The 21,615-nt window shown below is 42.1% G+C and overlaps 1 protein-coding gene across 1 annotated transcript in view; it reads right to left on the reverse strand.

Annotated features, from left to right (window-relative positions):
- The window catches only part of LOC138267779 (fatty acyl-CoA hydrolase precursor, medium chain-like), a 410,618-nt gene that overhangs the window by 386,834 nt on the left and 2,169 nt on the right, over window positions 1-21,615 (reverse strand). The window contains exons 3-4 of the mRNA XM_069216979.1: window positions 10,724-10,928; window positions 4,654-4,792 (exon numbers count right to left, since the gene is read on the reverse strand). Of these exons, the coding sequence (XP_069073080.1) occupies window positions 4,654-4,792; window positions 10,724-10,928 (344 nt within the window). The remainder of the gene's footprint in view (window positions 1-4,653; window positions 4,793-10,723; window positions 10,929-21,615) is intronic.

Consider the following 21,615-nt stretch of genomic DNA (forward strand, 5'->3'; position numbering starts at 1 on the left):
CTCCACAATCTGGCACTAAGGAGGAATATCCCATTGCTGGAGGAGTTAGGAGTAGGGGACAATCCGGTGGCAGAGGAGGGAGGAAATATGAGTGACGAAGTTGGGGATGAGGCACAAGGACAGATCTCAGCCAGCAGTACTTCAGCTAAGCTTCTGGTAGGTACTTCTCTATGTTTAACATGTCACATGTTGGTGCACAGATTGGGTGTATTTCCTTATCCATTCCTGGTGTTGACCCCATTTGGGTATCAGATGAGTGTATACAAGAGTGGTCTGACAAGTAGGTCAACAATCCCACTGTGATGATATCTAGTTTGTCTCTCTGTTTTGCATAAAGATCAGACATCCCATCTACTTCTTCACATATTTGTGACTTCTACATTCTGCTATCACATGTTCATTGGCATAGTTTTCTGCTTTTGTGACTTCAAGTGATGTAAATACTTGGCATCCAGAGGTGTGAGTTGTGTAGTACAACTACAATGAGTGTCTATTACTCAGGTCATCACTGTTAGATGCAACGATTATCTTGTCTCATAGTACCTGAGCAGGGTTGTGGTCATGTGTGCAATAACATTGGATTGTCTATCGATGTGTAAACCTACAGTGTAAATCGTTTAACCATCATGATGTGCAGGTACATACTGTTGGCAACTGTGAAAATAATATGTGATGTACATTCTGTGCTATCAATTGCAGATGTACTATGGATGATGTTTCACTACTCTTCCAAGTCTGCTACCTGAGGACCCAGTGATGTGTGGACATTGACTTTGCTGCAGGAACTTTGATGACAGCATGATACATACACATCTTCACTGTGTTTTATGACTCAACTTCTATGACATGTCACACATTTTTTGCACTATTACAATGAGTCACATGACACCATAACTTGTGTGTGAGTGTATTTATTGTGTATACCAAAGGGTGGATAGCGTGCAAAGCATTGGGACCATGGTGTTCTATTTCATCAGTCTGTAAGGTCAAGCAGTTGGTAGCACAGGTTCAGTATCCATGTGGCATTTGGAAATGGGGCTATGGCAGCAGGAAGTCAACAAGGCGTCTCAGTGGCACAAGAGGGAGACAGTTCTTGAGAGGCTCATTTCCTGGCAGTGGGGTTGGTCTTGGCTTCTGTCCCTGCAGGATGTCTGGGTCTGCGACCACGTTTGGTGGGAGGTCTTCAGCAACAGGGGGTGGCTCAGTAGTGGCTTGTGAGACCTCAGGCAAGACAACCATCCCACTACCTGCAGCAGATGTAGAGGGTTGGTCAGTAGGTTGGTTAGTGGAAGGGGCCTGGTGGTAGGTAGAGGACTCATGCAGGACTGTGATAAGCTCCTGCATCAAGCCTTTCATGGAGGCCATAGTGGCATTGATAGCTTGCCACTCCTGCATGGCCTCCCAGTGGTACTCCCTCTCCTGGCTCAGGTTTTCCCTAACAGGTAAAATTTATGGTCCATTTTTGTCCTGGAATAGGTTGTATGCTCCCAGGACTTGTGCTATAGCCTCGTGAGCAGGTGTCTCTCTGGGTTGCCCAGCACTGTGGCCCCTAGGTGCCCTCCCACTGGCCCTAGCCCCATGTTCTTGTGTCTCCGGCACAGCGTGCGGGCTCCCACTTACACCAGGACCTCCATCGTCTTGTGTGGTGGGTGTTGACTCAGGACGCCCTAGAGGTGGGCACACTATGGATTGACGTGGTCTTGAGACACTGGTGTGGGGCGTTGAGCGACAGGTGTTATGGTGTCAGAGATTGTGGGGAGCTCCATGGTGTCCTGGGTGAGGCTGATGGAGGTGGACTGCCCAGAGAGCCCAGATGGGCTAGGTAGGTCTTCCAGTTCCAGACATATGGTGTCACTGTCATCACTGGGGCCTTCATCAGGTGGGGACTGGCTGTATGTGGAACTGGTTGTCTGACGACATTCTCAGTAACACCTGTAGATGACAGGGATTGTTATTCACAACTGCCTGAAGTACTTTCTAGGAGTTGATATTAGTGGGGTAGGGGGGCATGCAGGGGATGGGGATGCATGCATTACATGTATACTTCTTACTAGGGAATTATAGGTGACTTACCAATTTCCAGTCCTCCGGGGATTCCACTGAGACCCTCAGGGTGCAGGATCACCAAGAGCTTCTACTCCCATGATGTCAGCTCCAGAGGAGGAGGTGGGAGCCCTCCGCCACACCTCATGAGGGCGATTTGGTGTCTGGACGCCATGGACCGGACCTTCCCCCCTCAGGTCGTTCCACCTCTTCCGTATGTCATTCTGTGTGCCTGGGTGGCTTCCCACTGAGATTACCTTGTCGATAATCCTCCGCCATAACGCCATCTTCTTTGCCATTGATATTTTCTGGACTCATGCCCCAAACAGCTGTGGCTCTACCCTGATGATTTCATCCACCATGGTCCTTAATTCATTATTGGTGAAACGGGTGTGCTTTTGTTAGGACATGGTGATTGTGATGTGTGTGTGAGTCTAAAATATTTTTAGTGAAGTGTGAAGCGTGAGAAGTGTGCCGGTGTCTGTGGTGTCTGTGTGCAGTGCGATCTTCAGCGTGGTCCTGCAATGTATGTCAGTTGTTTGTCATACCAAGGGGTTGTGGGTTGTTTGTGTTTTATGGGGGGGAGGTGTGGTGTGTGTATGTGTTTAAGGTGTGGGGTATTCGAATTGGCCTATGTAGTGTTGTGTTGTAGGTGAGGTTCCATTTCGTCCGCCGCAGTCCTGGCCACCAATAGATTACCGCTGCGCTGTTACTGCTGTGCTGATTTTTGTGTCGTATTGGAGGGTGCACTCTTTTTCTGCCGTGCCAGTGTAGGTGGCGGGACCGCCTCTCTGCTGCCGTCATTCTGCCTGACGGTGTCGGTTTGTTTTGTGGCTGTGTTCAGGTGATTTTGTGTGTCGTAATTGGGCGGGCGGATTACCTCTGCCACTGCAGTCTTTTGGCAGCTGCCAGCACAGTGGTCTTCGGGAAAGACCGCCAATGACATAACGAGGGACTAAGTCCCAAGTAAAACCAGGTAAAATCTTAGTGATGTATTTCAGCCGCGCTCCATCACAGTTGGCCTGAAATTGCACCAAGTTCCCAGTCTACTGTAAACAGTTGGCCCACATTGACAGTGCATTTTGGCGCGAATTTTATTTAGATCTTCTAAAATTCAGTGAGTTTTTGTCATCTTGCTGTAACTTTGTTTATTAAATTATTCTCTATTTTTTTTAATTAATTTTTTTATTTATTTGTAACTGTTTTGGTACTTCTAAACAAAGGGGCCTCCTAAGATAAGCCCCTCTGTTTTGTGCAACCTGAGGTTGAGCTCAGGTTTAAATTACTGAAACCATTTATTGGACCCAACAGTGCCTTTCTTACATGTGGTGAGCCTCAGTGCCCTAACTAATAAACCACATTCCCACAACAACCTGTTCCTAACACTCCCATTGCAGGTGTTTCCTGTACAAAAACAAGAAAAATTCAAATGCTCTTAAAAAACTTCCTCTACATCAAGGCCATATTCTGATTTCACTTCATCACACTGGCATAATCACAGGGGTCTGGAAGATGTGCAGTGGCAGGCCCAATAGTAAATGTGCTGTCAGGCTATGGCCAGCTGAAGCTCTGCCAGTGGAATTTCTAAGGGCCATCATACTCTAAATGGAGGGGGGGGGGGGATTGGGGGCTGAACCACATGTTTGTGATTCAGGGAATCATCATCTTCTTCTTGGCAGAATGTCATACATTCATCAAACTCTCAATGACCCCCCCAACTGTGGTGTTTGTGCTCATTCACAGTTTGTGTAAACGCTAAGAGGCATATTTACAAGCCCATAGCGCCACACTCCGCTGCTGTAGCGTAATTTTTCCTAACGCTAAGGCAACATTAAGGAGGCCTTTCTTCCGCCCCGTACTTACAAAGTGTTTGTAAACCCTTGCACCACATGATGCCTGCGCCAGGCATAATGTATGCCAGGGAGGTGTTCTCACCCCGGAAGGCCCAAAAAAATGACACAGTGACATTTGCAACATTTCACTGCACCATGTTACCCTACATTTTTACCGCCTGCTCAGAGCAGTCATTAAAATGACGCACCCATTTTACCGAATGGCCCTCCCTGTGCTTTGCTGAACTAGCATCAAACGTTTGAGTTTTAGTGCAGCAAAGCACCACAATAGCGTCAAATATTTTGACGGTTTGAATGGAAACCTTAGCACAGGACTTCACGCTCATTCAAGGCTGAACATACAGGAGTGGTAAATCACTATTTCAAACACATACAATTTAACTCTAAGGCCCATATCTATACTTTTTTTGCGCCGCGTTTGCGTAATTTTTAGATGCAAAAGTGGCGCTAACTTACAAAATACAATTGTATTTTGTAAGTTTGCGCCGCTTTTGCGTCAAAAAGTGACGCAAATGCGGCACAAAAAAGTATAAATATGGGCCTAAGTGTCTCAGCAGGAAAACTAAATGACAAAGTCAATACAAAATGCAGGATGTGTGGGTGAATTATGTGAGAATCATTTAAATAAATTAAAAAGTGCAGAGTAGGTTTACTGCAGTTACTGGGTAAACCCTGTATCACACATGCATTATAAATAATAACTAAAGTTATTTCACTTTTTTATGATTGAAGATAAACAAGTTAAAAACGTCCTTACTGGCAACTTGTCATTCTTCTTCACCTTTGCAGGAGTATATATGTTGAGGTAAAGACAGTCCTCAGAAATTTTAAAATCTGGTATTTGTACTTGAGCTATTTGTTTGACCAGATCAATTCCCTTCAGGTCTTGTATGCAGCTGCAAATGATAATACAGATATGTTAGTATTTCGTATAATATTATGAACAGTCAGACCTGTAATAGTGGTGCAAATCCAGTGTCTTTTCATGGTTTAATTTTGTGTGAGACAGTATTATTTATTAATGTATTGTATATAATTGTGTTTTGTTACAGAGCCACACAACATAGATGCAGCAAATCAATATAAACACAAATAGAATAAATTCTGAAAATAATTGAAACAATATTTAAAAAATGAGTAACTTAATCTTAACAACACTTGAGAAAGATACCAAGAAAGAGGACAGGAATTTTATATTTTCATGCCAGGTAAACTGAATGATTGAAAATAAGATGGTGCACATTAGATAGAAAGGACCATAAGAAATGTAAGATATAAGGTATATAGAAAAGGTAAGGAATGACAAATTCATTATGGGTGATTATGGAAGATCTACTGAAGAGCTAGGAAACTGGAATTATGTGAAACCTGCTAGAAGCACAGGTTTCTAACGTACTTGAGAGATTTACAAAGACTATAACAGTCTTTACGTATCAGGATAAGACAGGGGCAGCAGCAGATTGATAAAAATGTGAGGCCAATATTTATGGAACTTTTGCATTGTCCTTGTGTCATTCAATGCGACACAAGGCAGCACAAAGGCCTCAGTGATATTTACAAAGCCACACAAGGCCCAATTTGCATAGTCTTGTCACCTTTGTAAAGAACTGTAATACAGGGCAGCTGCTTGCACTGCGTTATGTAACATTTCAACTTGGGAGGTATTCCATGGGTGGAACATGGTTGTTCTCATGCATCATGAATTTAGATGCATTCCTAGATTTACAAAGAGTTCTAAACCGGGAGATGTATCAAAATGTTATGCCTTCCTAAGGGAGGAAAAACGAAGAGAATTATCTTTATTTCTCATTGTTGTTTCCTATTTCTATTTGCTGCTTAGAAAGAGCAATATTTCTCTAAGGATTGTTTTTTTGAAGGAAGGTGTCTCTTCCTGCTCAAAAACAATCCTACCTTTAACACAGGCAACCTTGCACTATGATGTAAGGGTGTCAGCATTGGTGCTAGGGAGCACGCAATGAACTAATGCAAGAAAGCAGAAGAAATGCTTGATATTTTCGTAAATATGCAGCATTTTTGCTTCCTCCCTTTCATGCAATGCATAGAATGGGGCAAATTTTATTTGTGCATCTAATTTGGGTTTAAGGTATTTATGAGAGATCAAAATACTGGTAAGAGGGGAAGACGCTTTTGAAGAGCAGCACAGTAATGTGTTTTTTGATTATCTGCATGCTTGGTCATTTTAACAATTTCAGTTGTACTCTGCAGCCTTTGACTCGTTCCCTTCATTAACATTGCTACTTGCATGTTTCAGAATTTACAATTGGAGACCTGATAAAGGGGCAAGGTATGCTCCTTTGTAAAAGGATCGCACAGCAACTATAAAACATTAGTACAGATAAAGATGGCATGAGGAGAAGCACAACTACTGCGACACCAGACTAATGTGAAAAACTCAGGGCCTCATTACGAGTCCGCGGTCACTAGCACCACATTACAACCCTGGTGCTCGGGCCACCAGGGAACCGTCAGCTCCGAGATCAGAGATCCCAGCAGTCTGGAGGTAGGTGGCGGTCCTAATCTGCCAGGGATTATGACCTCATTCTCCACCAGCCTTTTCGTGGCAGTAGCCATAGGGATATTGTCGCATAGGCGGCAGGAACCCTGTTGGGAGTTGTCAGACAGAGTTTTCTGTCTGCCAAACTCAAAATCAGGCCCTCAGTGTTTCTTCCAAGTACTAAGGGCTTGTAGGTCCAGGTGAGAGAAGGTATTACATTGAAAAAGGGTATTGTTTGTTAACGCGTGAATTCTGGTCACCGTATCAATCTATTGGGTTGATCCTATGACTAATAGTGTGGGGGTCTCAAAATCACAACAGAAGAAGGATCAAATGTTAGTAATCTTACATACAAAAATTCCTGTTTCGAAATGAAGCAGACAAACATACAAAAAGCCACGTTGGATAAGAAACATCTCCAGTTAGATGGCAGACCAAGCTTGAGGACTGGAAAATCTAAGTGGCACAATAGCCTGCCGTTTTGGGAATCAATCCAGCAAAGAAAGGGGTTTAGAACTCTGGGTACTTTTAGAATGGTAGAGTGTAATTTGCTTAAGGATTAATCAATAGCCTTGGGAGAGAAAAACAGCAGGCATAGAATATTTCCTCCCTCTCAAAAACTAAGTAGTCAAAACCTAGTAAGTTAGTTACCTTCCTAACATTTCAGGCATTTCAAGCATGAAATGCACTCCTTTTCATGAGATTTACATGGTAGCTCTCTATATTATCAGCATAATTTATTAACTACTTTCTGAGATTTTACTTGTGAACCAAAGAACTATAATGGCAATTGGTTCATCTGATTAGTCAGAATTGTTTTAAAAAATGCCAAAGTTAAAGCTTTTGGATAAACCAAAAGTGACATTTCGCAATAAAGTGATTACCTATTTCACTGAAGAAGCCCCTAGATCTACCTGAGATCAAAGTATTTTCAAAGGGTGAGTAAATTAGACCCTTCTCCATGTTCAAAATCTCTTTGATGGGGTAATGGGATAAAACCTTTTATGTTTCCTAGATGTCTGGATGTAATCAGATCTTGTACGGGTTGCCCTAAAGCCATTGAAGAAACATGATGTTTCGTAGCGGTGGGGAGGGTTTGGGTGCACACTACAACAATGTACCAGAAAAGCCTCAAAAAGAAATTTGGACGACTATGTGGGGATTGATGTTAGTTTAGTAGTGTTTAATCTTGGTTTTTCAGACCAGCATTTTTTCAATACAGGCCAAGGCTGTTGGAAGAATGGCAAAATAGAACAATAGAAAACAAAAAAGAACAAGAAACATACTCATTGACCGCAGTGGTCAAATTGTGAGACATAGATAATGTTAAGTTGACATAGTGTAATGTGTAATGGTTGGATATCTTATTGAATAATGAGAAATTACTGATTTGGTTGAAGTCTCAAAGGAAGATCCTATTTTACCATGAGATTTCACCTAGTTCTATGGAAACAAAAATATTGACAAAAAACTTCGAATAGAATACACTGTGCTGCTTCAGTGGACGTTGCATGGCAGGGAGGGGCAGCTTAATATCCAGGACCTGAGTTAGACTTCGGCGGACGGGTTACAAAGGAGACAGACAGCCTGTTCAGGTTCTTAGTCTGTAAATGTTCTAATGTTGAAATATTACACATTCAGTAAGTTTCTAATGGTCAATGGTTCGTACTGGAGGCAAGATGAGTACAAACCCTTACAGAATTGTTTCATTCTATAGTTGAAATAGTGATGAAAATTATAGGGATTTAGGATAACTTGGCACAATGTTGGTTAGAGGAAGGGGAAACTTTAAATTTCCATGGCATTTAGTCCTGGATAGAATAAATATGTCATGACCTAGGAAGTGACCATATCAACTGCTACTAAATTATCATGGACTAAATCATCATTGTTATCTGACAATTATTCCATGCTTTTGAGATAATCCATCCAGATTAGATTAAATTGTAGTTAAAACCTATTCTAGAAGTCACGTTCAGAGGGATCAGCACAATCTAAGAATGTTGCTGAATTATTCTGCGTCCACATTAATTGCTCAGGCATGCCTAAGATACAAACAGAGATGGGTGTTTGACAGAGAGTTCCGTCAAAACCAAGCATTCACAGACAAGATTAAAAAGAGGATTGTATGATATGTTTATATTAACTAAAGATGCTATGGAATATTTTGCAGTATGAGGTCAATATAATTCAAAACAAGGGTGCAGGACAACTGATAAAATCAGCATGGGTGCAGCCAAAGAAAACAGGAGGACTATGTGGGGTCACTAAGGAATGAAGAATCTAAACCAACACAATTATGTGTATTGAAAACAAACTCATGAAAAATCGGATTTGTTACATTCGAGAAACATCAAGAAATAGGTCCTTTGGATGTGCAAAATGTGACACTATATTAGCCAGGCATATGGAAACAAATTCAGACAAATGTAAAATGTATTATTTTTTAAAGTGAGACACTATAGTTTCAATAGATGACGAAGACCATACATTTAGGGTATTATGAATTCTATAGGAACATGTATTAGGCAAAAACTGAGACATATCAGGATATAACAGCTGCAGTTTTGGATACACTTTACAAACAACAAACTTTTTCTCAAGGTTAGAAGGTGGGAAACCATCTAGTCCAAATGGGATAAGCAAAATTGTTTTGACCACTTGTTTCTCTCGAGCTTTTCCTAAAGTAAGCAAAAATAACTGTGATTTTGGTAGAGAATTTAGAAAAAAAGATGACGTTAATACTATACTTTTTGGACAAGACATGTTTTATAAGACTCTCTGCGTGCATCCAGATTAATGGCTACCTGGCCTTGCAATTCATTATTTTGTAATGGCTAAGGCAGGTCTAATCATATCCATTAGCTTTCTCATAATTCCATGGAGTCATCATATGTTCAATGTAAAGTAGATTTCCAAAGGAGGAGAGAGTTGGGAAACATTGGATGAACCATGATAGAGCCAGAAATGATGATGGTGATGATATGAAATAAATCAGGTTAAGTATGAAACAATGAACTGAAACACAACCACAAACAGTGTCATTAACAAGCAGGGGATTAGCTATCTAGGGTTTGTAATCAATCACAATATCTAGGATCTCTCTTATAAGAATACCCTGAAATTGTTTTATGAATGTAAAAGACATAAGGTGTGGAAAAGCGACAAATCATATTAATCTGTATACAGTGAATACTGTTAAAATGGTAAGCCTAGTTTTACCCTGCTGCTTAAAGATGTTTATGTTATATTTCACAATAATTTATTACCAAATTCAGGGGGGGCTGTTTTATGTTTGTGATGGTGGGAAGCTTCTGGATTTGAAGAAGCTAAATATTCCTAAATTATTAGGAAACTGAGTGTGTGTTCATCCTTACACTATACTACTTAGTCTTTCAAAATGAATACAGCGGGTCCTTTATGGGTAATTTGTGTTAACTTGATCAGGGATATGAAGTTATCTCTTTACTTCCCACTTGCTCTGTGAGACTTTTGATCCAGCCACTATCATGGTTAAATGTAGCTAACAATTCTGTAAGAATGCTTGTAAAGTCCTTGATGCAAATCAGAGATAAATTTGATATTGGGTCTTTGTTCAATCATTGTCCTATTAGGCATAATCATGTGTGGTGTTAATTCTTGAAGATGATATAGTAGCTCCATTGCAGCAAACAGGTTTTCATCAGCTTGCAAGTATCCAGTATACAGTATCGGGATACAGTACACTTGCAAGCAAGTCAGTCTTTATTTATTTACTTACTTGCCTGTTGTTGGTATAACAATAGTGGAAATTGTATGTGCGGTATTTAGTTGAACCTCTTAGTTGATTGCTGGATATTTCATTGGGCTTGCAGTTGTTGTTTAAAGTGTCCCTTCACTTAATTCTTATCAAGCAAATACAAATAATGTGCATCTCGTACACAAGTAGTTCACCCTCTGTCAGCTTTGGTGGTTGATGGTTCATACTATTAAATGCCAGGATATAGCATACTGCTGTATGAGGGGCATGCAGTCCTCATCAATTGGATTTTGATAACCCTAAATCAGTACTTACTCTACATGTCACAGTAACACTGTCACTCTGTTAATCTGATGTTAACTTATTTTTTTCCACTAGACCTACAGAGCCCAATGTCGAAAAACATATGCTACTGTTAGGGCCAGTAGAAGCCATTTGTTCCTGATTACCTCCAATTTCAACCAGAGCAGTTTGGTACTAAAACATATTTATTCATATGTAATGCATTTATGTTGTCACATCTAAATAACAGAGGGCGTACATATGATGAGCAAATATTGTTTGTTTTCTTACAGTGGAGGATAAGCTGTTGCATCCCTGATATCGTTCCATGGCTCAGGACGTTCTGGAGGAGAGAATCTCAATTTTCCAAGTGGGGGTTTTGCAAAGGGAATTCCCAAAAATGTGTTGACTGCTCTGTCTGTTCCTTTAACTCGGAGCTGTGTTCCTTGAACTTGGCCATATTTTGTTGCTACTATAGGGCCATGAGCATCTTGTCCTGTGAAAAATAAAATGACCTGTATTATTCAATAATTTCTAACTTTTACATATACAAAAATTAAAGGACTCATAGAGCTGACAAGGATTTTACTCTCCTTTGGCTCTCCCAACCAATTGTAATTCATTAGTGTTTTATCTTCGAGCTTCCTCTGAATACCTTGGCTGGCCTTTCAAATTTAGATTATCCAGCTAAATTGGCATGTTTTCACTAAGATTCCACCTGTATTGTGGGAGGTACTGTGGCAAAAAAGATGGTTAGTCTGGTCCAAAAACAAGAGTATGGCTTCACTGAAAAATAAAAAATAAAAGTGACAGTATGGATGTCTTTGTTATAACACTTGAATTCATGTGAAGAGCTCCCTCAAAAATTCACCTAAAAATCACACTTAAATTGCACTGTTATGGCTACAACTTAATATTGAAAAATAACTGAAATTTGAATGTTATGGTTAGGACCTGAATCCAAAGCTCACACAACAGCCATGCAAACTATAACTCTCTGAAAACATGCTAATGCATTCTTTGCTGTGTGTTTTCTGTATTTTTAACATGGTAGAAGTCAAACTGGAGGGTGTCACACATAATATTGGAAACTCTTACTACTTTACTTTTGGTAACAAAGGGTAGTTTTGCGTTGCAAACATGTTTTTATGGGCTCGCCTGCCAGTCTTTTAGGGTCCTACTATAGATCAATTTCTTGCATACTATTTCAGTGTTTTCAAAATCATATTCCCTGGTGCAATTACACGTAATAAGAAAAAACTGTCTTGATGGTAGTTTCTCCCAAAGGCTGCAATAGTAACTCAGAATAATGCATTTTAGTTAGGTGCCTTAGTTTGCAAACCATATTGCCTGTTTTTTCATTCTCTTGCTGATTCAGGGGGGTTATACCTATTAAACAAGAATCTAAAATAGCAGAGGAAATTTATAGAGAGATTCTGATGCATTAAATGCTTCAGGACATGTGTCAAGAAAGAAAGGAGAGAAGCAATTAACATGGTACAGCTCACAGTAAAGCTCTTGATTGTTCACTGCCATGTTGCCTTGCCCCTCTGCCAAGCATGCTGTAAGCTCCAGTTCTGCAGTTTTCAGCCAAGGCATTGTTAGGGCTCTACTGTGTCTAAAATGGATAGCGTGATTCTGTACTATTTTGAGGCGCCCTCTAAAGGCGTCCAAAAATGTCTCTGAAGCAGTATGTATCCATGTCCATAAAAAGTCCTTCCCTTGTTGCACATACCTATTAATATGACCCCTCTCATATTTGGTGAGCATTAGTAGGGCCTATGATACTTGGCTTCATAAATCTGGTTGACAGGAACCCTTGGGTCCGTGCACCACCTGCTTATGGTTGACTGTAGGAATACCATATTTGGAAGACATAAAATCACATCCTAAGTACTTTCGTAAGTAATACCATTGGTTGTAGGTATTCTATTATCTCAAAGGAGAACATATGTGTGTAGAGGATATTAAGGATAGGCTGTGTGTTTTAGATAACATTATAACAGCTATTCTTGTATTATGTCATGCTCATTTTCTGAGTGGATTAAAGATGATAATCTTATTACCTTGGAGTACTGAGACTCAAAAGTACCTGCCTGAAACTTGTCTTTAATGCCACTTTCTCACCTTGCCTGAATCAAACTGAGAGTGACAACTCTATTAACCCGCTACCCATCTGACCTTCCCACTGTCTGAAAACTCTTGTCAACTAGCATCTGGATCTTCCCATGAAAGACCCAAGCTGGAGCTTGGAAAATGCCATCATGCACAATGCAAACTTGTGTAGCTACCAGTTTCATACATGAATTTATTTTTGAAAGTGCATTCCATAAAGCATACCACAAGAATGAAAACAAACACTGCAAAATAAATATAGCTGAACTGTTTAAAATCCTCCTAAGTATAAATACCAAGCAATTCAAATGAGCTAATTTGAAACAGTTAATTCGCCAACCTCAGTCATTTCTTTTACACAAGCTTTAAAAACCCGACAATATGAAAACAGATGTGTTCCAATGTTAATAATTTTGTCAACATAAGAGCAGGTCTTGCTGGTGTAAAACTCATATCCTTATGAAGAAGAAGAAAATTATGAATAAAATCAGTATAAATATCACAAAATATGATAAAAAGAAAGTTATCTTGTGTCCAGAAATTGTCACAGCAACAAGGTTGAAGATTCTCTACCACAGACTAGCCTTTGGGGACAGCCAACAGTTGATGCATCAGACCAAGGGGAAGTCTAGTTAAAAGATAACCATGAAAACAATTATCTGCAAAGATCAAATAGAGTTGTTTTAAGAATAACATACACATGAACAGTTCATTTTTGCACTTCATGATCCTCACTATTAGATTTTACAAGAGCAAGAAAGTTGACCTAGTCCAGGCTAAGACAAATGTTGTAATGGAACCAGAAACCGTAAACCACTCCGGTCGCCAGAGGTCCTAAAAGCCCACATAAACATAGTTAAGCCAAGCAATTTTATTCACATGATCCAATGAAAGGATCCCTCAGAAACAGCCTGTTAAATTCCAAGTCTCGATTGACCCAGATCAATAGTCATTTAGAACAAGGTTAAAGGGCACTTGTGCCAAAAATATATCCCTCCCTAATCCCTCGTCGGAAATAAAAGATGACGTGCCATATAGCACTGCAAGTAAACATTTTAGAAATTGGTTCTCTACCACTTGTTGTGGTGAACAATTCATGTAACCCCACAATCCACTGCCACACAGGACTGCAGATCCGCATTTGACATCTGCCCCAATAAACCACTTTAATAAGTTGCTATGTGGTTTCATTGTGCCCCTCAGTCAATGGTAGGACATTCGTTAGAACCAATACAGAGGGAGAGGAATTGGGGCGCAGGGATCTAAAGCAAAGGAACTGGCACAGGGCTCAAAAAATCTACTCGCCCACTCACTATGGTGAGTCATTTTTTATGAGGTTGAGCTATTTTTAGAACATACTCGCCCCTTCTGGCAACTGGACAAAGAACAGGTGTTCTGTTCAGACAGAAATTGAATTAGCAATTACAATGCCTTTAAATCTTATCCTTGTCACATTTGCTCCTGTTGAGAGACAGAGGTCAAAAGTCAGTCTGTCTTCCTGCAATGCAAATACTTTTCCTTGTGTCTGCAGAGTTCCAGGATTTTGTAAGATGAACTGTCTGACCTGTGTGAAATGAAAGGCAGTTAGTATCAAGCCTTTCCTAAAAACACACCATTTATATAACTAAGTCAACTTAAACATTTAAAAATATATTTCAGTATCTGTGAAAGACCATTTTTTGTATTTGTGTGATGTGCAAATGAGAAATATGTTTTCTGAAACCTAATTTTCACGGATTAATGTTAATACACTATTTAGTTTTATCAGTAAAGCTGCAAGTTAGTGGAAAGGTTTTGGACATTTCTTGGGAATTTACTGTCTTTAAATGACAGTGCACTATCATAAACTGAGAAACACTCCTGCCCTGACTGCAAACCTATTAGTAAACTAAGGGGTAATTCATGCGTGGATGATGTGTACCCTATTTGTGGGCTAGATTTATTATACATGGAGCAAATGCTTAGTATATTTAATCAAACAAAAGAGGACTTTTTTTTACAGCAGAAATGCCGAACTCGCATATTTGAAGGTGCACTCATATGTGAGAATGAAGAAAAAGACAATATTTGCATAGGATCACACAATTTGAGACCCGTTTCCGGGTCAAGTACATTACAGTTAGGTCGAGTAGATTGTTCAAGCTACTCGACCTGCATGTCGAGTAACATTTTTATGATTTTTAGAGGCCTGCGGTATGTTCACTTATGCCCTACTGCAATGTCGAACTATCTCTGTTCCTTTCCACCAAGGATTCTTTTGACCCCATAGCTACTGGTAGAGGGACACAAGAGCTGTTCTCCACAGGCATAAATATTCTGATCTTCCACAACCGTTTCTACTGAGCTAGAATGTCTCTCCTCTCTAAAAACAAAGATGCACGAGGAGATGTCTTGTTTCCATCCACCTATCTTAAAGCTCACAGCTCAAGAGGCTGGAATGGGGAATGGGGAATGGGAGGAAGACAACACTGCTAACAGAAAAAGTTCAAAAGAGGCACTGACAGCTGACATCACAATTAGAGAGAGAGAGCTGTATGGCAGTGTGCTTGACCAGAATAGAATCAAACATTGTTTTGACACAGGATTCTAATATTTCTGAGACATACGATAACAAATGGTCCATCTGCAGCAAACCACCATTACAGACATGGTCATTATTTAGATGTACAGGCCCAAAACCCCCATATCAGTTCCTACTTCAGGCAAAGACATGCCAGGAGTCCTTAAGTCAGTGTTCCTTCTCGAACAGGGCCTAGGTGAATTCCTCTTTTCACCCGGCTATGGCAGTCTGCAGATAATAATATCGGCCTTGCAGCTGGCAGCAGAAAGACACCATCAAACAACCATGCTGCTGGGCCAGTTACTTTTGCATGGTTGTGAGAAAGTAGCCTCTTTCTAGCCTTTTTACCCCCACTTTTGGCCTGTTTGTGAGTATATGTCAGGGTGTTTTCACTGACTCACTGGGATCCTGCTGGCCAGGGCCCAGTGCTCATAGTGAAAACCCTATGTTTTCAGTATGTTTGTTATGTGTCACTGGGACCCTGCTAGCCAGGACCCCAGTGCTCATAAGTTTGTGGCCTATATGTATGTGTTCCCTGTGTGATGCCTAACTGTCTCACTGAGGCTCTGCTAACCAGAACCTCAGTGGTTATACCAAAATTGTCACTAACAGGCTAGTGACCAATTTTACCAATTCACACTGGCATACTGGAACACCCTTATAATTCCCTAGTATATGGTACTGAGGTACCCAGGGTATTAGGGTTCCAGGAGATCCCTATGGGCTGCAGCATTTCTTTTGCCACCCATAGGGAGCTCTGACAATTCTTACACAGGCCTGCCACTGCAGCCTGAGTGAAATAATGCCCACATTATTTCACAGCCATTTTACACTGCACATAAGTAACTTATAAGTCACCTATATGTCTAACCTTCACCTGGTGAAGGTTGGGTGCGAAGTTACTTAGTGCGTGGGCACCCTGGCACTAGCCAAGGTGCCCCAACAACGTTCAGGGCGAATTCCCCGGACTTTGTGAGCGCGGGGACACCATTTCATGCGTGCACTATACATAGGTCACTACCTATGTATGGCGTCACAATGGTAACTCTGAACATGGCCATGTAACATGTCTAAGATCATAGAATTGTCACCCCTATGCCATTCTTGCATTGGGGAGACAATTCCATGATCCCCTGAGTCTCTAGCACAAACCCGGGTACTGCCAAACTGCCTTTCCCGGGGATTCACTGCAGCTGCTGCTGCTGCCAACCCCTCAGACAGGTTTCTGCCCTCCTGGGGTCCAGCTAGGCTTGGCCCAGGAAGGCAGAACAAAGGACTTCCTCAGAGAGAGGGTGTTACACCCTCTCCCTTTGGAAAAAGGTGACAGGGCTGGGGAGGAGTAGCCTCCCCCAGCCTCTGGAAATGCTTTGATGGGCACAAAGGGTGCCCATCTTTGCATAAGCCAGTCTACACCGGTTCAGGGATCCCCCAGCCCTGCTCTGGTGCGAAACTGGACAAAGGAAAGGGGAGTGACCACTCCCCTGACCTGCACCTCCCAGGGGAGGTGCCCAGAGCTCATCCAGTGTGCCCCAGACCTCTGCCATCTTGGAAACAGAGGTGTTGCTGGAACACTGGACTGCTCTGAGTGGCCAGTGCCATCAGGTGACGTCAGAAACTCCTTCTGATAGGCTCTTACCTGTGTTACTAACCTATCCTCCTTCCTAGGTAGCCAAACCTGGCTATTTAGGGTCTCTGCTTTGAGGAATTCTTCAGATACCGAATGCAAGAGCTCACCAGAGTTCCTCTGCATCTCTCTCTTCACCTTCTGCCAAAGGATCGACCGCTGACTGCTCTGGACGCCTGCAAAACCGCAACAAAGTAGCAAAGACGACTAATGCAACCTTGTATCGCTTATCCTGCCGCCTTCTCGACTGTTTCCTGGTGGTGCATGCTCTGGGGGTAGCCTCCCTCCTTCTTGCACCAGGAGCTCTGAAGAAATCTCCCGTGGGTCGACGGAATCTTCCCCCTGCAACCGCAGGCACCAAAAGACTGCATCACCGGTCCTCTGGGTCCTCTCTCAGCACAAAGAGCGTGGTCCCTGGAACTCAGCAACTCTGTCCAAGTGACTCCCACAGTCCAGTGACTCTTCAGTCCAAGTTTGGTGGAGGTAAGTCCTTGCCTCCCCACGCTAGACTGCATTGCTGGGTACCGCGTGATTTGCAGCTGCTCCGGCTCCTGCGCACTCTTCCAGGATTTCCTTTGTGCACAGCCAAGCTTGGGTCCCCGACACTCGAACCTGCAGTGCACAACCTTCTGAGTTGTCCTCGGCGTCGTGGGACTCCCTTTTGTGTCTTCAGGTGGACTCCGGTTCACTCCTCTTCCAAGTGCCTGTTCCGGCACTTCTGCGGGTGCTGCCTTCTTCTGTGAGGGCTCCCTGACTTGCTGGGCGCCCCCTCTGTCTCCTCATCCAAGTGGAGACATCCTGGTCCCTCCTGGGCCACAGCAGCACCCAAAAACCCTAACCGCGACCCTTGCAGCTAGCAAGGCTTGTTTGCGGACTTTCTGCATGGGAACACCTCTGCAAGCTTCTTCACGACGTGGGACAGGGGAAGTTTCTAGCCCTCTTCGTTCTTGCAGAATCCACAGCTTCTACCATCCAGTGGCAGCTCCTTTGCACCCTCAGCTGGCATTTCCTGGGCATCTGCCCACTCTTGACATTGTTGCGACTCTTGGACTTGATCCCCTTGTTCCACAGGTACTCAGGTCTGGAAATCTACTTTGGTTGCTTTGCTGGTGTTGTTCTTCCTTGCAGAAACCCCCTATCACGACTTCTGTGCTCTCTGGGGGTTCGAGGTGCACTTTACACCTACTTTTCAGGGTCTTGGGGTGGGCTATTTTTCTAACCCTCACTGTTTTCTTACAGTCCCAGCAACCCTCTACAAGCTCACATAGGTTTGGGGTCCATTCGTGGTTCGGATTCCACTTTTAGAGTATATGGTTTATGTTGCCCCTATACCTATGTGCTCCTATTTCAGTCTACTGTAACTTTACATTGCTTGCATTACTTCCTTTTGCTATTACTGCATTTTTTTGGTATTGTGTACATATATCTTGTGTATATTTGGCATTCTCATACTGAGGGTACTCACAGAGATACTTTTGGCATATTGTCATAAAAATAAAGTACCTTTATTTTTAGTATATCTGTGTATTGTGTTTTCTTATGATATTGTGCATATGACACCAGTGGTATAGTAGGAGCTTTGCATGTCTCCTAGTTCAGCCTAAGCTGCTCTGCTATGGCTACCTTCTATCAGCCTAAGCTGCTAGAAACACCTCTTCTACACTAATAAGGGATAACTGGACCTGGTACAGAGTGTAAGTACCCTTTAGTACCCACTACAAGCCAGGCCAGCCTCCTACAATGGTCTAGGCAGAAATTCCATGCCATGCCATACCTAATCTGGAGGACAGGGGAACAGTAACTATAGCAGCAAAACACCCCATGCAGTAGTCAGTGATGCAGCTCTGTGGTGCTTGATGCAGAAATGCAAAACCAGGGTGTGGAGCTAGGCTTAAAATTAACAGTATAGGGAGAGGTATTAGGGTCGGGGGGGACTTAGCCGGCCTCCCATGGGCACAGATATGAAAATATAGCCCTCTGCGTCCCCAAGACAGAAGTGCCCCACCTCCTCTGGCCTGATGCACTGTGGATGCTGTAGTCCTCCCCGCCACCTCCTCTTTGAGTGATGTCAACAGAAGCAAGCACCAGAAAAGCACAAAGCTTTCCCAGACTTCACTTTCAGTTCCGTGGTCAAAGTATCCCACAAGACAGCCTCTTCCCTGTGGCACAACTAGGCCTGCTCATGCTTCTTGCTGTCCACTCTTAATCAGGTCCATGCCACCTATCTGCAGCTGCACGGCTGAGGCACGGTGGCGAGATGTCACCCTTAAAAGCAGCATGGTTGGGGAGAGGTCTTCACTCTCTATCAGCATACTAGGTGCTGCTTGCCAAGAGCAACCTGGAGGAGAGACCCTTCAGATATCTACCTCCCAATTCAGCAGCAAGTGCTGAGATTTTCCAGCACTCCTCACTTCCCAGTTCGGCCTCAAGCAAAGTAAGCCACAATCCCTATGACCAAATGTAAACCAAGCAAGACAGTCATTTGGCATGTCACCCACTACCATCATGTGACATCCTTTCATTCATCGCTGCACTTAAGTCACAATCTTCCGACATAAACTACTAAGTCCATTACAAAAGGATGACTGTTAGATGCCTAATCAGCCCTTTCACACTTGCCATCTGTTTGCAGATAGTGGACTGTCCTACTTTAAAACTGTTCCATTATCTAAGACACATTGTGCTCTAAAAAGGTCTGTTTTACAAATAGCTGTCAGGTGTGTCCACAATGTAATATGAACTCTACAAAACAGAGGTCCTTCCAATGACATGTCTTGCAACTTTAAACACTCATTTTGCATTGACTAATTATTTCCCATTCAGTTTGTCCTATGTATTGGGACTTCTGTGCTTGCTGGCAGGTTAGACGAACTGCAAGACTAGTCACTTGTAAAGATTTCCAGAGGGAAAGTCCTCAATCTCCACATCTACAACACAGACCAACTCTTTGTATTGACAAACTGGTGAGAGGCTTTCCAAATACCGAATAAGGTAGAAGAAAGCTGGGTACACTAAAAGAAAGGCTGAAATTATCAGGAAAATTGAGAGCCCAATTACACAGCTCTACTGGATCACTGGTGCATGATAATCCAACCACATGCATGAAGAAGGCATACACATGGGCATCCATCTGCCAAACTGCATTGCTATGGCTTTTAGGTGATGCTTCTGGAACGAAGCTTGCTCTGGTGCTGCTCTGTGTGATAAAAGCTTGTACTGCTATGGTTTTAAAGTGATGTCCCTGGAATGAAGCTCGCACTGCTGCTACTGCATATGATTGACGCTTGCACTGCTATGGCTTTTCAGTTATGTACTTTTAAGGAAGCTTGCACTGGTGCTACTCTGTGTGAATGACGCTTGCACAGCTGTGGTTTTTAAGTTATGTACCTTTAAGGGAGTTTGCACCGCTGCGCTTCGTTCTGTCTAACTGGAATACAAATATTTAAAAAATCTTATAATAATGATTGTTTCAAAATTTGATAAACCATTAGTGGTTTATCAAATCTAAAACAAAAATCTTTATAACATTTTCAAATATTTTAAAAACCACTTAGAAAAAAACAAAAAACAAAAAAAAAGGCGAAACCTATTGGATTTGCCAATCGAATTACCATCGAGTTCTAAAGTCCGAACTGCAGGCGCTCACTAGATAAAATAAAAAGTTCACAAGCACCCGAACCTTTACAACAACGGCTCTTTATAAATGTACGTGTACATAACACCCCGACATGTGATCTTTTAGCACTAAACAACTTGTCCGAACAGCAACACAAACGTTTGTAAACGTTAGTTTTAAAACCAAAAATTCGAGCTGCTCGAACATGTGTACTTGTGTAATGCACAAACCGCACCCCCCAGTGATAAGGGAATAACCCATCAGGCTGGATTTGAAGATGCTCTCCTGCCCCCAGTAGGGTGGAGGCAGAAGGGCTCAGTCCCTAGCATCCATCACACCGTGTTTTATGTCCCTCTTTAGCCAGGTGTCAAAATGGCTCTCAGTCTTGTTACCCTGTGATCGTAACTGGGCTCTTCCGCCCCTACCGTCACAAACATATCAAGGAAACACACCCTGCCCCAAGTAGAGCTCTGACGGCATGCAGATTAAATCATGGATGGGCTGTGGAAACACTAGATCGTTATCTAAACTGGTCGCATGTCTTCACTGATGCCATAAAATAAGCTTTAGACCCATTTTGTGCCTGGAAAATGGTTTCACTTGACGTACACCATATCACATAATAGACGGCCACTGCTAGAGCGCATGTGGCCATACATAAAAGGATGCTTAAGTTTGGGACAAACTAGCAACAGAAAGTATTACAGGACTGCAGAATGGGAAATCTCACTGTTTCTCTCTCCAACTAGTGACAGTCCCAAAGGGGTTAAACTAGAATCCATGTATTTTCTGGTCTAGTCCCTTACTATGGTGCATTTCGTACTTTATGTGAATTATGTAAGAAACCATCCAATTGTCTGGAAGATCTTCCAACCATGTCACAATTTAGAGCTTTCCAGCGAATAAATGTGAGCTATGTTTAAGGCAGCAGTTGAAGTACATTAAAAAAGGTATGGGAACTGTGATGCTGCATGCAATGTGGGCAGGGTCAGTGAGGTGTAGATATAAAAATCAAATATCCTGTAAGGTTTTTTTTCTTTCACCTTCAGCTACATATAAAATAGCACTCAGATTAAATAAGAAATAAATAAAAAAAATGTTGTTAATCAGTGGCAAATGCACTATAGTTCATTACGAAACTTAAATTAGGTAATGCACTGCTGAGATATGGGTGTAACCAGAGAAACACAAACCTAAAGCTTGGTGTGTGCAGTGGAGAATAGCGACTTTTGTATTTTAGTGCTACGAGGTTACAGTCTGTGACAAAA

This window comes from Pleurodeles waltl, chromosome 12 (genome assembly GCF_031143425.1).
Source record: "Pleurodeles waltl isolate 20211129_DDA chromosome 12, aPleWal1.hap1.20221129, whole genome shotgun sequence".
Taxonomy (NCBI): domain Eukaryota; kingdom Metazoa; phylum Chordata; class Amphibia; order Caudata; family Salamandridae; genus Pleurodeles; species Pleurodeles waltl.